Consider the following 22818-nt stretch of genomic DNA (forward strand, 5'->3'; position numbering starts at 1 on the left):
GAAGTATGTATGTGTCACATACCTGCATAATTATTATCCTGTACAAGGTACAGAATGTTTTTATTACTCAGGAAGTTTTCCCCAGCAAGCTTCCAGGCATTACCTCCCTACCAAATGTAACTTCTATTCTGACTTTTAATACTTTGGCTTACCTTTAGCTACACTTTAGCTTCACAAAAATGGCATCATGAAGTAAATGTTCTTTTGTTTCGGGCTTCTTTTGCTCAACCTAGTTTTTGAGATCCATCAATATGGAGTACAACAGTAGTTCTTTTTATTGCTTACATTACTACACATGTCTATCCATTTCACGGATAAGATGACTCAGTATTGTTAAAATGTCAATTTCCCTCAAATTGACCTAGGGATTTAAATCAAAAACTAATAGAAATCCAAGAATTTTTTGTTGAAATTGACAAGCTGATTTTAAAACAGAAATGCAGAGAACTTAAGATACCTAAATTAGTCTGAAGAAGGAGTTGTAGGGTTCATACAACCATTGCTGATTATATGTTATAAAACTATAGTTATTAAGACGATATGGTATTGGTGGAAAAATAGACAAACGATCATTTTTAAAAATCCAGAAAGAGAGTAGAAATATGATGATCTGATTTTTATAACAAAGGTACCACTCTAATTCCGTAAGAAAAATACCTGTTTAATAAGTGCCATGAAGTGATTTTCATTTCATCTAAATTTACTGCCATACATTAGTTGAGGATATGCTTTGTTTTGTTTTTAATATGTGTAGGATCTGTGGTTATGGTGTCCCTTTTTCTCAACAAATGTTTTGATAACTTACTTGCTCTTTATTGAGGTAGGATACAGTTTTGTTTGGGACTTATAAATTTCATTTATCATCTCAAACAGATGACTTTGTGCTTTGGTGATTTTCCCCATGATATACATGTTTCGTATTTTTCACTGGTAGAAATATTATTTTTTTTTTACTTCCTCGGTTCTAGGGTCTTTTACTTTAACTTGCAACTACATGTTTTTTGAAATTGGACTTAGATTATCTATATTTAAATTTATTTTAATGTGTATGATTAAAGCTACAGAGTTCTCAGTTCTGTTTTTTTCTGGCATCCCAGGAATTTAGGTATGCTGTATTTTTAGTATCATTTAGTTCAAAATGAGTTCTGATTTCTTATGTTTTATTTACAAATGTTTAGAGATTTTTAAGTGACTTTTCTATTATTTAGTTCTAATTTAAATCCACAATGGTCATAAAATATTCTCTATAGAGAGCAACATGCAGAATAATGAAACTAGATCACTTTCTTACACCATACACAAAAATAAACTCAAAATGGTTGAGAGACCTAAGTGTGAGACAGGAAACTATCAAAACCCTAGAGGAGAAAACAGGCAACAATCTGTTTGACCTCAGCCACAGCAATTTCTTGCTCAACAAGACTCCAAAGGCAAGGGAATTAAAAGTAAAATGAACTATTGGGATCTCATTATGATAAAAATCTTCTGCACTGCAAAGGAAACAATCAACAAAACTAAAAGACAACTGACAGAATGGGAAGAGATTTTTGTAAATGACATAACAGATAAAGGGTTAATATCCAAAATCTATAAAGAACTTACCAAACTCAACACCCAAAACACAAATAATTCAGTGAAGAAATGGGCAGAAGACATAAATAGACACTTTTCCAAAGAAGACATCCAGATGGCCAAAAGACACATGAAAAGATGCTCAATGTCACTCATCATCAGAGAAATATAAATCAAAACCACACTGAGATACCACCTCACACCAGGCAGAGTGGTTAAAATGAACAACTCAGGAAACTACAGGTGCTGGTGCAGATGTGGAGAAAGAGGAACCCTCTTTCACTGTTGGTGGGAATGCAAACAGATGCAGCCGCTCTGGAAAACAGTTTGGAGGTTCCTCAAAAAATTAAAAATAGAACTACTTTACAACCCAGAAATAGCACTACTAGGAATTTATCCAAAGGATACAGGAGTGCTGACTCATAGGGACACATGTTCCCCAATGTATATAGTGGCGCTTTCAACAATAGCCAAATTATGGGAAGAGCCTAAATGTCCATCACCTTATGAATAATAAAGAAGATGTGGTTTATGTATACAATGGAATACTACTTGGCAATGAGAAAGAATGAAATCCTGCCATTTGCAGCAACGTGGATGGAACTGGAGGGTATGATGCTAAGTGAAATAAGCCAGGAAGAGAAAGAGATATATTTTTTCCTTCATATGTGGAACTTGAGAAATCCATGGGATAAGGGAAGGGGAAGAAAATAGTTACAAACAGAGAGGGAGGGAGGCAAACCATAAGAGACTCTTAAATGCAGAGAACAAACTGAGGGTTGATGGGGGTTGCGGGGAAGAGGGGAAAATGGGTGATGGTCATTGAGGAGGGCACTTGGGATGAGAACTGAGTGTTGTACGTAAGCAATGAATCACGGGAATCTACCCGAAAACCAAGAGCACACTGCACACACTGTATGTTAGTCATTTGACAACAAATTATATTTAAAAAATAAAGACAATTATCTCAGAAAAAGAAAGAAAATATTCTCTGTAAGATTTCAATCATCTTATATTGATACTACTTTATTTATCACTATATTATTTATTTTGGTAAATAATAAAAAGCAAGGGAACAGAAGAAATCTTTTGTAGGTGATGGGTATGTTTATTCCCTTGTTTGTGGTGATGGTATATATTTATGCATATGTTAAACTCATCAAAGTGTATACATTAAACATGTATAAATTTTTGTATTAAATATACTTTGATGGAGTTATAAAGTAATATTCTGCTGCTCTTTGGTATACAACCTTTAAATACATTTCAACAAAATGGAAAATAGGGCACTGCTGAGTTAGATTTTTCTTCATTCTCAAGTACTATTATGGATGTCTTTTTTTATTTTATTCTGTCACATTTGCTTTATATATATTGAAGCAACGTAATTAGGTGCATACAACATTATAATTGCTCTTTCTCTCAATTCCTGTGATCATCATTTAATATTCCTCTTTATTGCTCATAACACATCCTGTTTTAAAGTCTACTGCTATGGATTGAATTGTGTCTGCTGCAAAATCCTATGTTGAAGCCCTAGTCTCCAGTGTGACCAATATGATTGTATTTGAAGACAGGGTATTCAGGAAATAATTAAGGTTAAATATGGGCATCTGATAAAACTGTGGCCTTAAAAAAGAAGATCTCTCTCTTTCTATTTCTTTCCCTACTCCTCCCCACCAAGTGAGGACACAAGAGAAGGTGGATGCCTGAAAGCAAGAAAGAGAGCTCTCACCAGAATCTGACTATGCTGGCACTCTCATCTCAGACTTCCAGCCTCCAGAATTATAAGAAAATAAATGTTGTTTAATCTATGTTATTTAGCTATGGCAGCCCAACCTGATTAAGACGTCTACTTTATTTGCTATTAATATACCCAAGATAAATTGTTTTTGTTTAGTATTTACATTGTATAAATTTTCATTGTTTAAATTTCAATGTACAGATTCCATTACCAGAAAGATGGAGTAAACAAAAGCCAGTCTATCTCTCCCACTTGAAATCAACTATTCAACCTGGACAGAATAGAGAGAAAGTATTTGACAAGCCTGAAAGTATCAGCATTCAAAAGGGAAGAACAAACACCCAAAGTACCAGTTAGTTGGTCTCTCCTGGCCTAAAAGCAAAATAGTCTGAATTTGGAAGTGAGCACTGTAGTGCAGACAGAGAACCAGGAGAAATTCTGTAGTTCTGAATTGAAGAGTGGGAAAAGAAACTCTTAAATCTCAGGGAAAAGTGAAAATGTCCTGTTTCTTTTTCCTATTCCTTCTGTTCTTTCATTCCCCATCCATCAGACAATTCTTCAGTGACTGTAGCAGCACCAAAGTGGCCAAAAGGGGGAAATTACAAAGACAAAATTCTGAAAGAGGAGCACTTTTCCCTTCCTCTGGTGAAGCTGTGGGTTCAAGAGTTTGAAACCAAATAAGGTAGTTTTATTTTCTCATACTCTGTTCTCCACTGCCTTGGCCTCCTCTGTTTGAACTAAAAAGAGCAGCCACAAGTAAGTGAAATGTACCAGGGAGATAACAGAAGGGTGTGAATTTAGCAAATCAGTCCCACAAAGCTATATTATATCTATCTATCATCTATCTATCTATCATCTATCATCATCATCATCTCTATGATGCATGTATCTTTTAATGTTTAAGTATATATATATTTTATGTTTATGTAGGAGCCATTGAATTAATTTGGGCTCTCCAGAGAAATAGTACCAATAGCAGAGAGAGAGAGAGAGAGAAAGTCAGAGAGAAAGAGATGTATTATAAGGAATTGGCTCACGCAATTATGGAAGCTGGTGAGTCCAAAACCTTCAGAGTGGGTCAGCAGCCTGAGGACCCAGGAGAGCCAATGATGCAGTTCCAGCTTGAGGGCCAACAGGCTGAACACCATGGTGCAGATGAAATCTGAAGGCAGTCTGCTAAAGAATTCCTTCTTGCTTGAGAAGGATGATCTTTTTGTTCTATTCAGGCCTTCAATTGATTGGATGAGGCCCCCTCACATTATGGAGGACAATGTGTTTTACTCAAATTTTACCAATTTAAATATTAATTTCATCAAAACTTTCCAACCTTACATATAAAATTAACTATCACTCTAACTTTACAAGTTCAGGTTCAAAGTAATACTCTTCTACACTTCTACCTCACTTATGCTTCTTAGTCCCTGTTCCTCTACCCAGTTTTTTAAGACAAATCTGAGGAATAATCATTTATACTTCTATCATACATACTATGTATTCAATAAGTTGGTATGTCCTTTATGTTCTATTTTCATAATATATAATGGACAAAATCTACTCACACATCCAAGTAGAAAACACCAGTTTATATCATTCACCTGCAACTGTCTCTAACTGGTCTCCTTGCTTTGGATCCTTATTGCTCAACAATTAGTCTCCCATAAGAAAAATACTTCCGGTTGGCTTAAAAACTTCCAGTGCTTTTTCATTGCAAAGAGAATGAAATCCAAAATCATTTACCAAGATCTGTAAGACCCTATATAACTAGAAGCTTTCTGACTTCAATAAAATTACTATTTTTATGGCCATTTTATTCATGACATTCATTTCCATTTGAAAGCCTTTGAATTTAATGATCTTTCTGGTGGGCTCTGTTAGACCTTGCCATAACTGCCTTTGCCTCATCATGCATGCTTCCTCTCAAATATTTTCTCCTCAAAGTTTTTCTCTGATTGATCACCTTAGCTAAAATAGCCCACTCCACATCCCATCAATTTTTACTATATTATCCTCATCTGTGTTCTTACTAGTAAATGCCATTAACTGAAATAATATTATGACAGTACCTTCAGTTAAATGATGTAAATAGATTTTCTAAGATTAAATGATCCTTCATTCTTTGGACAAAATCACCTTGGGCATGGTCTATTATCTTTATAAACTGCTAGGTTCAGTTGGTTAGGATTTTTGATTTATGGTTTTGCTTCTCTTCTATGTTTGTGGATAAATTATTCTCTAATTTCCTTTTGTGTTCCATCTTCTTTTGGTATTATGGTAATTCTGATTTCCAAGTCTGTAGAGTATTTTCTCTTTTGTCTATTTTCTATAAGCATATAAGACTGAAATAATCAGTTCCCTTAACATTGCATAGAATGCCTAAAAGCATTGTTTATTTTCCTTATGTGATTTTTTAAATAATAAATTAATTCCTTTAATAATTTGGTGTTTTTCTGAATTTCTAATTCTTCTTGTGCAACTTTTAGTAAATTATGGACTTCCATTAACAATGTAGTATTTGTCTACATTTTAAATTTTGTTTGTCATAACTCTTTCTATTATCTTCTTAATGTTATCTACATCTGTAGTATTTCCTCTTTATTTTTATAATTTTATTAATGAATTTCTACTCTATTTTATAAAAAATAGTTTTGCCAGAAATATAATTGTTTTTAGTTTTTTAAGGCCTTATGTTTTTTGAAATATTTCTATCCTACCTATATATAGTCTCTCTTGCATAGATTTCTGCTTTTATGTTCACTATTTCCTGGCTTCCATATGTTTTAATGTTATTTTGTTTCTATCTTTTCACATATTTTAGATTGGATAATTAGTTCACTGATTTTCAGCTTTATTTTCTGCAAGGTTCATTAGGTACTAATTTCCCTTAACTACTCTGATGTTACTCCCCCTTTCCTTTAGCATTAATTACCTTAGTAATGTCTTTACATATTATCAATTTCCCATCATGTTCTCTTAAACAATGCTTTTGATTGATTGATTAATTGATTTTTAGATGTTTGTTTATTTATTTTGAAGTGGAGGAATGGATAGGGACAGGGAGAGAGAGAGAGAAAGAGAGAATTCCAAGGAGCTCCATGATGTCAGCACAGAGCCTGACACAGGACTGGATCCCATCAACCAGGAGACCACAACCTGAGACAAAATCAAGAGTCAGACACTTATCTGACTGAGGCACCCAGGTGCCCCAACAATGCTTTTGATTTAAATGTTCTTATGAAGATGTGATTTTAATTTTATTACTCTTTTTTTTATTGTATGACTGAAATTGCCTTGACAACTTGTCAAAAATCATTTGATTATATATATGCCTGGGTCTATTTTTAGATTTCCTATTTTGTTACATTGATCCATTTATTTACACTTCAATATCTTAATTACTGTAGTTTTCAGAAATTTTTATCTGCTGCTTTTCCTCAATTTCAAAACATTTTTTATCTTTTTAAAATATATTTATATACAAAACTTTTGTATCAGGTTGTCAATTTTTACGAAAAAAAAATAAAGCCTGCTGAGATTTTGATTAGGATTTCATTGACATCTCTATAATATTACACAGGAAAATTTAATTTTATATAAGAAAGACAACATTTCAAAAAAGTAAGAAAAACATCTACATGAGTGTTTCAATAACTAGTAAAAAATTTGTGCTACTAAACTGGGACAGAAAAAAAACTTCAAATAAATTTAAATGGGATTAATTTCTCTTTTAAAAATTAAAGATGAGATATAAAATAAAATACATTTTTAAAAGCTATGAAAATTAGAAATAAAACTGAGCCTCCTTATTACATTGTAAAGTGTCTATAATAATCTAGAGAAAACATAGTACCTAATAGTGAAATATTGAAAGTTTTTTTCCTAAAATCAAGAATGATACAAGAATGTCTACTATAAGTTCAACTAACATTGTTCTACTATTTCTACTGAATATTATTAAGATCTTCATGAATTCAACAGGAAAATAAATTGAATACATATGTATTAGAGAGGAAAAAAGAACGAAATTGTTCTTATTCACATATGACAAAAAATTTTATATTTGAATGAATTTTTATAGATACTAATTATGTCTATTTAAAGTACTTTTATGTATTTTAAGAATACACTTTTTTTTTTCAATGTGATTTTTCCCACTATGGAACTTCTTTTTTATTATATGAGTTTTTTTTTTGGAAACAAAGCCATTTTTCTTTGTATTTAATATTTTTATATCATTGTCAGTGTGCATTTTTTATCTATTCTATTTTGACTTTTTATTTCCTTTCATCTGACAACCCAGTTTTCTCCCCTACTGCCAGATGATCCAGCATAAAGGATCATGGGGAGACTCCAGAAGGAATATCTTGGCATAAGGATTTTGTTGATCTGATAGTGGCTATAAAGTGGTGAAATTTATATTCATCTTTCCTTCAAAAGTTTTCTTATGACTTTTTAATTATTATCTACATTACTCTTAATATCTAGATATTGGCACTTCTACTTCAATAATCCACATCTCTTAACTTTTATTTTACCTTTCTTATAATATTTCTGATGTCTTCTGGGAAAGGTTCTGATTCTGACTTAACCTAACATCTTGTGTAATTTATTATAATTATTATATTTTTGTACTTAATATTTCCAACAAACCCTTTTCTATGATACCTTATACCTTTTTTTGAAGTTTCTATAACTACTAATAGTTCTGCTTCAAGTGGTATGTATTGTGTGCTGTGTTTTCTTCTGAGGAAGTTTACTACTCAGGATCTACACAGTCCATAATTGAGGTCAACAGATAATGTGTCTGGTAATATATAATGTATAGCAACCTTGAGACCAAGAACTAGCTTGTGTCAGTCCTTGTGAATGAGCAAATTTGTGAGTGACAAGTGGATGAGTCCCAGGAAAAAGAGTTGCAAGACATGAAACATCTTCTTTTAACTATTATTACATGCTTCTATTCATCCAAAAATCACCTGGGTTGTGGTTTCATCTATAAACTTTTAAGAAAGAGCAGCATTGGAGGGATATAGATTTTAGATTTTATTCCACAGCCTAGGAAGATGAGGTATGGAGGGTTAAGGGTGTTTAAACATAAGAAGAGAGAAAGGAGCTAAGATTGCAGAGAAATAGGAGGACCCTAGGCTTGCCCCATCCCTCGAACACAGCTAGATAAATATCAAATCATTCTGAATACCCAAGAAATCAATATGAGGATTGACAGAACAAATTGCACAACTAGAGGGAGAGAAGAGGCCACATCATGGAAGGTATGAAGTGTAGAGATGTGATTTGGAGAAGGAAAGGATCATGGCTGCTATGGAAGAGAGGGGGCCCTGGTCACAGAGGGAGGCAAGACACAGAAAAGAGCACACAGGGGAACACACAAGGAAAATATTTTCCCAAATATATTAACTGGGAAAACAATAAGGGCTGATTTTCATGAGTTTTTACACCCAGTAGGGCTCAAAGATTGGAATTTTAGAGGTCCAGGATCTGGCTTGTGTGGAGTCCAGTGGGTGCTGCATTGCTACTATGGAGAAGAACAGATAGCTCAGTAGTAGATGAAACAATCTAAGGATCCCCTGGGATGCACTGGGAGAGACAGTTCCTCTTTCTTGGAGTGAATCTGAGAGAGGTGGAATTGCCTCTCCAGGGATGAAAGAGCTGGTGGGCACCATTACCCTTCCCTGCTACTCAACATAGGTACAGAGACACCTACTGAAGGCAGATAATCTGGACACTGATTCTCTGCTGTGCTTTACTCCAAAATCCACCCACTTGTGCTTTGGTGTGACTGCCAGTTTGGAACAAACTTGCATCAGTACCAGCAAAGTGAGATCCTCCACCAGAGGAATAGTGTGAGCCCTGCCATGCCAGGTCCCTAAAGTTGGGAGTTTTAAAACTCAGCCTGCTTGCCTGAAATAAAACACATATGCACTGTACTCCTGGGTGGACAAATGTCCTGAACGCAGTCAGGGTGAAGGCAGGGATCTGAGGAATGCCTGGTACACACAAGGGGAACTTGTTTGCTCTTCTTGGAGGGTTTCCCAAACAGTAGCAGGCATGAATTCACTTCTCCAGGTTGAGGGAAGTGGCTGGTGCCACTTCTTTCCACTGTCCCTCAGCACAAACTAATTTCAATAAGCAACACAGTGCCAAAAGTGACTGCTTAAACTGCTTATACCAAGCCTCACCCCCTGCATTCTGTAGGTGCTGCTTTTCTAGATCAGGTGTGCCTGAGAACCAGAGTAGCTGACCCCTCCCCTAGGAGATTAGCACAAACTCCTAGCACATACCATATATACTGACCTTAGAGCTTGGCAAAGCTTCAGTTCTAGTGTAAATAGCATTAGGTCTCTTTTAACAAGCAGAAAAGAGCACAACTAGTTACAACTCATCACACTCTAGACAAGGTCCAAACACTCTACACTGCAGACAAGGAAAAACTCTGCAGAGGACTGACTTGAGGGAAAGAACAGCCAAAACACAGCAGCAGAGTTGACACAGCATACCAGAGACACACCCTGAAGTGGCAGGTCATGGACAGCAGATGACTTCTTCTTTTTTTTTTTTTTTTTTTTTTCAACGTTTTTTATTTATTTTTGGGACAGAGAGAGACAGAGCATGAACGGGGGAGGGGCAGAGAGAGAGGGAGACACAGAATCGGAAACAGGCTCCAGGCTCCGAGCCATCAGCCCAGAGCCTGACGCGGGGCTCGAACTCACGGACCGCGAGATCGTGACCTGGCTGAAGTCGGACGCTTAACTGACTGCGCCACCCAGGCGCCCCAATGACTTCTTCTTTATAAAGCCATTACTCTCAGGAACAGAAAATATGACAGGATTTCCTAACACGCAGAAGACAGAGACCTAGATAAAATCCAAGGTGGAGGAATTCATCCCAAAAGAAAGAACGAGAAAAGGTCATGGCCAGGGATATAATTGAAACAAATAAGTAATGTGTCTGATAAAGAATTTGCAACAACAATCATAAGGATACTAGCTGGGTTTGAGAAAAGACACCAGAGAGTCCCTTACTGCATAGGTAAAAGACCTAAAAAACTAGTCAGACCTAAATAAAAAATGCTATAACTAAAATGTGAAAATGACTTGTAATTACTACAAGGATGGAAGAAGCAAAGGAATGAATAAGTGATATAGAAGATAAAATTTGGAGGGGGGGGAATGAAGCTGAAAAGAAGAAGGAAAGAAAAATATTGAATCACAAATATTGCCATAGGTTCCTCAATGACTCCATAAAGCATAATAACATTTGCATCATAGGAGCCCAGAAGAAGAGAGGGAAGTGAGGCAGAAGGTTTATTTGAGCAAAGTATAGCTGAAAACTTCCCTAATCCAGGAAAGGAAACAGACATCCAAATCCAGGAGGCACAGAGAACTCCCATCAAAATCAACAAAAGCAGGCCAACACCAAGAAATATTGTAGTTAAATTTGCTAAATATAGAGATAAAGAAAAAAAAAATCCTAACAGCAGCAAGACAGAAGTCTTTAACTTACAAGGGAACACAAATAAGGTTAGCAGCAGATCACTCCACAAAAATGTGGCAGACAAGAAAGGAATGGCATGATATATTTAATCTGCTGAATGGGAAAAATCTGCACCCAAGAGTATTCTATCCAGCAAGGCTATCATTCAGAACAAAAAGAGAGATAAAGAGTTTCCCACACAAAGACTAAACAGGTGTATGACCACTAAACTTACCCTGCAAAAAATATTAAATGAGACTCTTTGAATGGGAAAGAAAGACCAAGAGCAACAAACACGAGAAAGAAACAGAGAAAATCTCCAGAAACAATTACTTTACTGATAATACAATGGCATTAAATTGATATCTATCAATAATCACTCTGAATATAAATTGATTAAATGGTCTAATCAAAAGACATAAAGTGTCAGAGTGGATAAAAAAACAAGACACATCTATATGCTGCCTACAAGAGACTCATTTTAAACCTAAAGATATTTGCAGATTGAAATTGAGGGAATGGAGAATGGTTTATTATGCTAATGGAATCAAAAGATATCCAGAGTAGCAACATTCAGTAGTTTTATCAGACAAAATAGATTTTAAACTGAACCTGTATTGAAAGATGAATAAGGGCATTCTATAATAACAAAGGGGTCTATCCAACAAGATCAATAAATTGTCAATATATATGACCCCAACTTGGAAACTCTAATATATTTAAAACAACTAATAACAAACATAAAGGAACTCATTGATAATAATACAATAGTAGTAGAGTACTCTAACATCCCACTTACATCAATGGACAGATCAAGTGGAAAATCAACACGGAAACAATGGCTTTGAATTACACAATGGACCAGATGTACTTAACAAATATAATCAGAACATTTCATCCTAAACTAGCAGAATACACATTCTTGTCAAATGCACATGGAACATTCTCCAGAATAGATCACATACTAGGTCACAATCAGACCTCAACAAGTACAAAAAGATTGACATTGTAGCATGTATATTTTCAGACAACAATTTCATAAAACTTGAAATCAACCACAATAAAAAATTTGGAAAGACCACAAATACATGGAGGTTAAAGAACATCCTACTAAATAATGAATGGGACAACCAGGAAATCAAAGAAGAAATCTAAAAATACATGGAAACAAAAATTAAAAAATTGTGGTCCAAAACTTTTGGAATGCAGTAAAAGCGGTCCTAAGAGGGAAGTATAGAGCAATACAGGTGTACCTCAAGAAACAAGAAGCATCTCAAATACACAACCTAACCTTACACCTAAAAGGGCTAGGTAAAGAACAACAAATAAACCCTAATACTAGCAGAAGAGAAATAATAAAGATTAGAATGAAAATAAATTATATATAAACAAATCAACAAGAACAACAACAAAAACCAGGAGAACAAATCAATGAAACCAGGAGTTGGTTCCATGAAAGAATTAATAAAATTGATAACCCCCTAGACATACTTATAAAAAAAGAAAGATAAAGGACTCAAATAAATAAAATCATGAACGAGAGAGATCTTAAACAACACTACAGAAATACAAGCAATTATAAGAGAACATTATGAAAAATTATATGTCAAAAAATTGGGCAATCTGGAAGAAATTGATAAATTCCTAAAAACATATAAACTACCAAAATGGAAACAGGAAGAAGTAGAAAATTTGAACAGATCCATAACCAGCAAAGAATTTGAATCAGTAATAAAAAATTTCCCAACAAACAAATGTCCAGGGCCAAATGGCTTCCCAGGGCAATTCTACCTAACATTTAAATATGAGTTAATATTAAACTCAAAGTACCCATTCTTCTCAAACTGTTCCAAAAAATACAAACAGAAGGAAAATTTACAAACTCATTCTACAAGGCCAGTAGTATGTTGATCCCAAAACCAAAGACCTCACTAAAAGAGAATTACAGGCCTGTACCCCTGACGAATGGATGCAAAAAGTCTCAACAAAATACTAGCAAATTGAATAGAACAGTACATTAAAAGAATCATTCAAGTGGTATTTATTCCTGGGCTGCAAGTGTTGTTCATATTCACAAATCAATCAACATGATACATCACATTAATAAAAGGATAGGAACCATATGATCCTCTCAATAAATACAGAAAAAGGTAAAAGATTTATACTCTGAAAACTATAGAACACTTATGAAAGAAGTTGAAAGGACACAAAGAAATGGAAAAACATACCATGCTTATGGATTGAGAGAACAACTATTGTTAAAATGTCTATACTACCCAAACCAATCTACACATTTAATGCAATTCCCATCAAAATATCACCAGCATTTCTCACAGAGCTAGAACAATCTTAAAATTTGTATGAAACCACAAAAGACCCTGAATACCAAAAGCCATTTTGAAAAAGAAAAGCAAACCTGGAGACATCACTATTCTGGACTTCCAGATATATTACGAAGCTGTAATTATCAAGGCAGTATGGTATTGGCACGAAACACAAAACAAGAAAAACAACAAAAAACAACAGCAACAACAAAAACAGACATACAGATCAATGGAACAAAATAGGAAACTCAGAAATGGACCCACAACTCTACGGTCAACTCATCGTCAGAGAAGCAAGAAAAATTATTCAATGGAAATAAGTCAGTCTCTTCAACAAATGGTGCTGGGAAAACCGAACAAAACATGCAAAATAACAAAACTAAACCACTTTCTTACATACACAAAAATAAATTCAAAATGGATGAAAGATCTAAATGTGAGACAGGAAACCATCAAAATCCTAGAGTAGAATATAGGCAGCAACCTCTTTGACCTCGGCCATAGACTTCCTACTATGGAGGTCTCTGGAGGCAAGGGAAACAAAGGCAAAAATGAACTATTGGTACTTGATCAAGATAAAAAGCTTCATCACAGTGAAGGAAACAATCAACAAAACTAAAACACAAACTTTGAAATGGGAGAAGATATTTTCAAACAACATTATCTGATAAAGGGTTAGTACCCAAAACCTATAAACAACTTATCAAATCAACAAAACACTAAACAATCCAGTTAAGAAATGGGTAGAACACATGAGTAGACATTCTTCCAAAGAATACATCCAGATGGCTAACAGACACCTGAAAAGATACCAACATACCGATCATCAGGGAAATACAAATCAAAACCATGATAAGACACCACCTCACATCTGTCAGGAAAAAAAGGAAACACTCTCACACTATTGGTGGGAATGCAAACTGGTGCAGCTACTCTGGAAAACAGTATGGAATTTCTTCAAAAAGTTAAAAATGCAACTACCCTATGATTCCACATAAAACCACAGGTGTTTACCCAAAGGGTACAAAAATACTGATTTGAAGAGGCAAATGCACCCTGATGTTTATAGCAGCATTATCAATAATCGCCAATTATGGAAACTGCCCAAATTGTCCACTGACTGATGACTGGATAAAGAAGATGTGGTATATATACAATGGAATATTACTCAAGCATAAAAAAAGAATATAATCTTGCCACTTGCAACAATTTGGATACAGTTAGAGTATATTAGGCCAAGCGAAATAATTCAGTCAGAGAAAGACAAATACCATATGATTTCATTCATATGTAGAATTTAAGAAATGAAACAAATGAACATGGGGGAAAGGCCAACCAAGAAACATACTTAACTATAGAGAACAAATGGAGGGTTGCTGGAGGGGAGGACAGTGGAGGGGGTGGGCTAAATGGGAGACATGGGTGATGGGTATTAAGGAGGGCACTGTTTGTGATGAACAACAGGTATTATATGTAAGTAATGAATCACTAAATTCTACTCCTCAAACTAATATTATACTATATGTTAACTAATTGGAATTTAAGACTTGAAAAATATAAAAATAAAAAATAAACATTAGAGGACAGAACCTCAATTGTTTTTCTTCGACATATCACTCCTACAAATATTGGCTGCTAATTATTTTTCCAGAAAAGGGTCAGGCAATGATTATCCCAACAAAGTGTGGAGGATAAGAAAGGGATCTTCTTTGATAGCTTCTCCCATGATCCACATACTTTCTAGTAAATGATGGCATTTCCCTCCACTTGGTAGCTAACCTGCTTTAAAAGAACTGAGTTATGTTCTACTTTTTGCTAATCATTTAAGGTCCTGCTCCATGAGAGGATCTTATGATTTTCAGTTTTGAAAGTGACTAGGTAAATCAGTCTAATTCAAGCTCATGAGACTAGGTAATGTTGTGTCATAAATATAAGCTACCTTTTCCAAACTGTGATTTATGAATTGTAAAGATGAAATTTGTGTCACCATTTGATTGGTTCAATTCTTTGTCTTCACTTGTGTTTTGAAAATCAATTTAAAGAGTGTTTTTTTAAAGTTTTATTTAGATTCTAGTTAGTTAACAGTGTAAAATTAGTTTCAGGTGTACAATTTAGTTGTTCAACACTTACACACAACACCCGGTGCTCATCACAATAGGTGCACTCCTTAATCCTCAGAAGGCCAGTTCTGTATGTCAGAATAACCATAGCATTAGGACATAGAGGCAAAAACATGCCAATTTTAAATACACCAAGATTTGCTACTTAAATAATGCCAATTAGGACATTCAATTCTGTTATTCTTCACCTATGCCCCATGAAGCATTTTAAGGCAATTGATAAATGGTTTCAAAAGTTTAATTTTAATCTTGTTCATAATTTTGTTATACTTGGAAATAGTCAAAATCTAACCTTGAAATTAAAATCAATCAATGATTAGATATTGAGTACATGAAAAATTCATGAGCCTTTTATAACACTACTTTAGCTTCCTAAAAACTCACAAGAAGAAAATTATAAAAATTTTATATTATTAAGTTCAATAAGAACTTCTTATAGTTCAAGCATTTGTAATAAGCAGCAAGGACAAAGATCCCTAATATCATTTGCAAATGTTAATATACATAGAAATAATAAAATAAAGAATATTTAACTATATATTAATCTAAATAGCATTCTATTTATACGTCTTAGCCAAACAAATTAAACCATACCTTACCAGAGCAACACTGCCTCCATACTGGTTATCACACATCTTCCCTTGAAAGGTTGCACCAACATAATTTGGTTTTTCTCTGTAACTTAAGTTTTAAAAAAAGATCATAATCATATAATTTTGTAAAATTTAGCACAACTACTATTAAGTTTGCCTAATAAATTTTTTGTCTTGCATATTTATATTATAAATTTGTAAATATTTCCACCTAACATAGGGTAACAAAGCTTGGAAGTGACTAAATGTATCTGCTTCTTTTTTAAAAAATGAAATACATTTTAAAAGCAGATAATAGAATGTTATTTTCATATTGAATTTTTAGAAAATAAGATTCTTCTTTATGTAGTATTTCTTAAAAAATAAATCTTAGTGTATCAAAATAATAAAAATAAATAAAATCCCTTACAATTAGAAAGCGTAAGCAATACAATTGATAAGTTAAATGGACAGAGACACCTTATGGACTGAAGTTTCTCATTAATCAGAATTAGGCAGCCAGAGTTGCGCAAATGGCATATTTGTGGGACAGAAAATAATTTAAATTATTATAATTTTTTAAATATGTATATATTATTTTGATATAGTATAGTAACATATTATATATATCCTAAATATTGATAAAAGAAAAACAAAGTACTTATTAAATAGGAGGGTCTTATATTTTTGTAAATGCAAAACAACGTAAATATGGTATATTAGAGATTAAAATATACAGTAGTGCCTCCATAATCTTGGGATTTTTTTGTTATCCTATGCAAATAAAGCCTAAAAAGAAGACCTAATAACTACATTCATCATTTATGTTTCTTCAGATAGATATTGTTACTATTTCAAGGATAGTTAGGGAATTTAATGATATGTTATACACTCTAAGAAAGCAATGATAACAATATTGAAGGAGTGAGTTTTAACTACAAAAAATAAATAGAATGATTGACATCAATAATTCTGCTATAAAACCTGTGTTTTGAAAAATAATATTCACATGATATTGAATATTAGGAAAAAATGACACTTTTCCCCTAAAGGCCTGTTAACTGACAGAAATTAGGTCAAATATAGGTATGTTTTCTTTGTATAAGATTTAGTAAAGCTAAGATATGCTTACACAAGTAAAAATGCCACATCATGTGGACGCAAAACAAGATAAGATCTTTTCCACTTTAAAAATCTGTGTAATAATTCATTAGCATCTCCAGTTACTGGGATTTTATTTTCATCTATCCAAAGTTCCAATGAAGAGAGAATTATTGTAATATTAAATGATGTAAAAATCTAAAAAAGAAGACATAAAGAAAATATGCTCAAATATTATGGTTTAAATAGATTTGGGGATTTATCTATAACAATAAACACTACACTGATGACAAATATTAAATGACAGAACTGCTAAGCATGGATTGGATCTTATAGAGTATAAAACAAGTAATAATTAACATTTTGAAATGCTTGTACTTAAGCAAGCCCTGTGTGAAGTGCTTTATCAATTTAATAATTACCATAACCTGGGGCACCTGGGTGGCTCAGTTGGTTAAGAGTCTGACTTCGGCTCAGGTCATGATCTTGTGGTTCATGAGTTCGAGCCCTGCATTGGGCTCTGCTGATAACGTGAACCCTGGAGCTTGCTTAAGATTCTGTGTCTCCCTGTCTCTGCCCCTCCACCTCTCATGCGCTCTCTCTCTCTCTCTCTCGCTCTCTCTCAAAAGTAAATAAACATTTAAAAAATAATTACCATAACTTAATTAGGTATATATATAAGTTTTTATTCTTATTCTTATTCCTACTCAGAAAACTGAAACTTAAAATGTTATATTATTTGGCCTATTTCATATATCATGTGTTTTCAGGCAATGCCATAAAATAAAATGTATAGGAATTGTTTAAGCAACAGAAGCAAATAGAAAAGAATTAAAAGCAAAAACTTACAGCATTGGTCAGTCCAATCAACTGGAAGATTTTTTGAGTGACAACAATAGTATCAGAACCCATATGATTGTACTGAAAAATATAAGAAATTGTTTAAATTATGAATTTATTAGTTTTTAAGCATTATTAAATTTACAAACTTTTATTAATATTCCTAATGAACACAGATGCAAAAAAATCCTCAAAAAATATAGGCAGACTGAATTCAACAGCATATTAAAATGAAATACACTATGATCAGTAGGGATTTATTCCATGGATGCTGGATGGTTCAACATCTGCAAGTCAGTCAATATGATACACTACATAAGCAAAATGAAGGACACAAATCATATGTTCAGATGATGAAGAATCATCAGTAGATGCAGAAGAAGGCATTTTGACAAATGTCAACATCCTTTCATAATGAAAACTCTCACCAAAGTGGGAATGGAGAGAATGTACATCAACGTAATAAAAGCTATATATGACAAGCCTATAACTGACATTATACTCACCTGGGAAAATCTGAAAACATTTAGTCTAAGATCAGGAACAAGACCAGGATGCCCACTCTCATCAGTTTTATTTAACCATAGTATCAAAAATCCTACTCAGAGCAACTAAGTAAGAAAAAAAAAATGTCATCCAAATTGGAAAGGAAGAAGTGAATTATCACTATTTGTAGATCACGTGATGTGATACATAGATAACCCTAAAGACTGCATGCACACAAAAAAAGTTAGAACTAATTTTTAAAATTCAGTGAAGTTGCAGGATAAAAAAGTCACTATGGAAAAATTTGTTGTTTTTCTATACACTAATAACAAACAATCAGAAAGAAAAATTATGAAAACAATTCCATCTGTATTTGTATCAGAAGGAATCAAATGCCTGGAAATAAGTTTAAACAAGGAGGTAAAAGATCTGTACATTGAAAACTGTAAGACAATGATAAAAGAAAGACACGCAAAAATAGAAATATATATCATGTTCATGAATTAGAAGAATTAGCCTTGTAAAGATGTTCATACTACCCAAAGCAATATACAGCTTCAATGTAATGCCTGTAAAATCTCCAATGGCATTTTTCACAGAAATAGAACAGAGTCTTGAAATTTGTGTGGACCCACAAAAGACCGTAAATAGCCGAAACAAATTTGAAAAGAATAAAGCTGGTGGCATCATGCTCCCTGATTTCAAAATATAATACAAAGCTATAGTAACCAAAGAAGTATGATATTGCCATTAAGACAGACAGCTGGGGTGCCTGGGTGGATCAGTCACAGACACATGGGGTGCCTAGGTGGATTAGTTGATTGAGCATCCGACTTCAGCTCAAGTCATGATCTCCCAGATCCTGAGTTCAAGCCCCACGTCAGGCTGTGTGCTGACAGTTCAGAGCCTGGAGCCTATTTCAGATTCTGTCTCCATCTCTCTCTCTGCCCCTCCCTGCTCTCATGCTCTCTCTCTCTCTCTCTCTCTCTCTCTCTCTCAAATATAAACATAAAATTTTTTTAAACTAAAACAAAACAGACACATAAATCAATGGAATAGAACAGATAGCTCAGAAATAAATCCATGCCTTATAGTCAGTTAATTTATCATAAAGGAGTCGATAATACACATGTATGAAAACAGTCTCTTCAATAAATAATGTTAAGAAAACCACATAGCACATCCAAGCATGAAACTGGACCCTATCTTATGTCATACAAAAAATATAACTCATAATGAATTAAAGACTTTAATGTAAGACCTGAAACCATAAAACTCCTAAAAGACAACACACCAGTAAGTTTTTTCATATCAAGTGGTAATGACTTTTTGAATTTGACATCTAAAGTAAAGGCAAACAAGGGCACCTGGGTGGCTCAGTCAGTTAAGCGTCCGACTTTGGCTCAGATCATTTTCTCTTAGTTCATGAGTTCAAACCCTGTGTCTGGCTATGTGCTGACAGCTCAGAGCCTGGAGCCTGCTTCAGATCCTGTGTCTCCCTCTGCTCCTCCCCCCGCCTCTGCTCCCTCTGTCTCTCTCTGCTCCTCTCCCGCTCACGCTTTGTCTCTGTCTCTCAAAAAACAAACATAAAAAAAATTAAAGTAAAGGCAACAAAAGCAAAATTAAGCAAGGGGGACTACATCATTCTAAAGAGGCCATGCACAGCAAAAGAAAGCATGAACAAAATGAAAAGGCAACCTGAAAAATGGGAAAAGACATAATGGGTTAATATACAAAATATAAAAACAACTCATATGAGTCAATAAAAAAAACAAATAATCCAATTAAAAAATGGGCCAGAAGATATGAATAGACACTTTCCCTAAGAAAATATACAGATGACCAAGAAGCACGTGAAAAGGTACTCAACATCAATAACCATCAGGAAAATCTAAATCAAAACCACAATGAGGTATCACTCACACCAATTAGATAGTGTTTTAAGTAAGACAAGAAATAGCAAGAGTTGACAAGGATGTGTAGAAAAGGGAGCCCTTGTGGACTGTTGGTTGGAATGTAAACAGCTACTGTGGAAAACAGTAAGGAGTTTGCCCAAAAAATTAAAGATGGAGCTGCCATATGACCTAACGGTGCCACTTTTGGACTTTTGTCCAAGTAAAATAAAAACACTAACTCAAAAAATAGAAATGCACCCCCAGATTCCTTGTGGCATTATTTATAATAGCCAAGACATTAAAGCAATCTAAGTGTTCGTAAACAGATGGGGAAGGAATATATGGTACATGTGTGCAATGGAATATTACTCAGGCATAAAAAAAGAAGAAAATCTTGCCATCTGTGAAAACATGGATGCACTTTGAAGGCATTTGATTAAGTGAAATAAATCAGACAGTGGAAGGTAAATACTGAATTATCTCACTTATAAGTGGAATCTAAAAACAAAACAAAACAAAACAAAAACCAAACTCACAGATATAGAAAAAAGATTGATGGTCTCCAGAGGTGGGGTATAAGGAATGGGAGAATGGGCGAAGTTGATCACTTGGCACAAACTTCCATTTATACCATAAGTAAGTCCTGAGGATTAATGTATAACATCATGACTATAGTTAATTAAACTGTATTGCATATTTGAAAGTTGCTAAAAGAGTAGATCATAAAAATTCTCATTACAAAAAGTGTAACTATATGTGGTGGTCATTTTTCAATACATATTTTGCAAATACTGAGTCATTATGCCATACACCTGCAACTAATATAATGTTACATGGCAATTATATCTCAATTTGAAATAAGACACTACAAATAAAATATGTTTTACTATCAAATAAATAATAATTATTGAGAGAAAATCTTAGTTTTAAACTATAAGATTTAAGTGGTGCCTGGGTGGCTCAGTGGGTTAAGCAACCAGCTTCTGCTCAGGTCATGATCTTGTGGTTCCTGAGTTTGAGCCCCGCATTGGGCTCTGTGCTGACAGCTCAGAGCCTGGAGCCTGCTTCAGATTCTGTGTCTCTGTCTCATTCTGCCCCTTCCCTGCTCTCTCTCTCTCTCTCTCTCTCCTCCCCAAAGATAAACATTAAATTACTTTAAATATAATATCTAAATGTGAAGAACAAAGATTATAGATTGAATACATGCCTTCAGAACCATGCCTTCCTGAAACCTCATTTAAAAAATTAAAAGTGTTAAATTATTAAAAGCAATTAATAGAAAATTAATTTTCAAAAGCACAAATGAAAGAAACAAAACAAACACAAAATTTGAAAACTGAAGAACAAGTGATAAATGATTAAGCAGATTGAAGAAATTTAAGTGAAACACCAGTGCAGCAATCTAATTCATCTTGAAGACTCTAAAATACTGAGATTGGCTACATAAGTTTTTCTTCAAGAGAAATTGGCACTAAGAGCAGGAAGATTGACTTTAAAGTTTGTTTAAGAAGTAGTCAAGTCTAGGGGCACCTGGGTGGCTCAGTCAGTTAAGCGACCGGCTTCAGCTCAGGTCATGATCTTGTGGTCCATGAGTTCAAGCCTCACGCCAGACCCTGTGCTGACAGCTCAGAATCTGGACCCTGCTTCGGATTCTGCCTCCCTCTCTCTCTGCCCGCTTCCCTGCTTGCACTGTTTCTCTCAAAAATAAATAAATATTTCTTTAAAAAAGAGGTATTTAAGGCTAGAAGAACCTCCAGAATGGCCTTATGTTGTTTTCAGAGATGAAAGAGAAGTGGGTGTGGGATGAAGAGAGATGAAAGAGAAGTGGGTGTGGCTCTGAAAAGGCCACACAACAGATCCTCATATTCATATTATTCTGTTTCTTGACTATGTATGTCAATATCGTAGATGTAATATTGTACTATAATATTTTAAGATGCTACAAATTGGAAAAAATAAAGGATACATGGGATCTCTATATATTCTTTTTATTTTAATATATATTTTATTCAGTAAAAAAGAAAACCAACACTATTGGTGATAAATAGTCATAAACAACACAAATCAACAAACACACGGAAATAAATTAAGGTAAACAATCAATAATTCAAGCACTTTATGCCAACATTTGAGATAACAAAGCTATGGTAAATGTTTCAATTCCAAATTTAGAAGCTCACTCATGTGCAATTAATAAAGAAGACTAAGAGTATAATTTTTGGATAGCAGCTAGGGCAGAAACAACATCAAAGAAATTAAGATAGTAGTTGTTTAAAAGTGTGTTAAAATTAGGATAGGGCAAAATCACAGATTTTGCAGGATTGAATAAAAGAACAGGATGGTTTGAGATACTCCAGAGTAAAAACTTCAGAATAAAAGTTTTTGTTTGGAGGCAATGGCTCTATCACAAACAATGATCTCTATGTATTCTTACAATGGCATATGAGTAAACAATTATTTCTAATAAAAAGATAATTTTTAAAACATTAAAAACTAGAAAATATGCACTTATGTCAAAAAGAGATAATAGAGGAGGAACAAAGAGTTATGAAACAGAAAAAGTCAAAATGGCAAATATACATACAAACATACAAATAATGACATTAACAATGAAAAAAATCACTTAAAGGGCACAGAATAAAAATGAAAAAATCACTTAAAGGGTGAGACAGAACA

The 22818-nt window shown here is 33.9% G+C and overlaps 1 protein-coding gene across 6 annotated transcripts in view; it reads right to left on the minus strand.

Annotated features, from left to right (window-relative positions):
* The window catches only part of ADAM2 (ADAM metallopeptidase domain 2), a 134459-nt gene that overhangs the window by 69482 nt on the left and 42159 nt on the right, over window positions 1–22818 (minus strand). For all 6 annotated transcript variants that reach the window (XR_006216641.1, XM_042983401.1, XM_007097058.2 and 3 more), the window contains 3 exons: window positions 17771–17842; window positions 16953–17119; window positions 15848–15929 (listed from right to left, as the gene is read on the minus strand). Coding sequence is in view for 5 of the 6 variants with exons in the window: in XM_042983401.1 (XP_042839335.1) it covers window positions 15848–15929; window positions 16953–17119; window positions 17771–17842 (321 nt within the window). In the remaining variant the exon portion in view is untranslated. The remainder of the gene's footprint in view (window positions 1–15847; window positions 15930–16952; window positions 17120–17770; window positions 17843–22818) is intronic.

The sequence above is a fragment of the Panthera tigris genome, chromosome B1 (assembly GCF_018350195.1).
Source record: "Panthera tigris isolate Pti1 chromosome B1, P.tigris_Pti1_mat1.1, whole genome shotgun sequence".
Taxonomy (NCBI): Eukaryota; Metazoa; Chordata; class Mammalia; order Carnivora; family Felidae; genus Panthera; species Panthera tigris.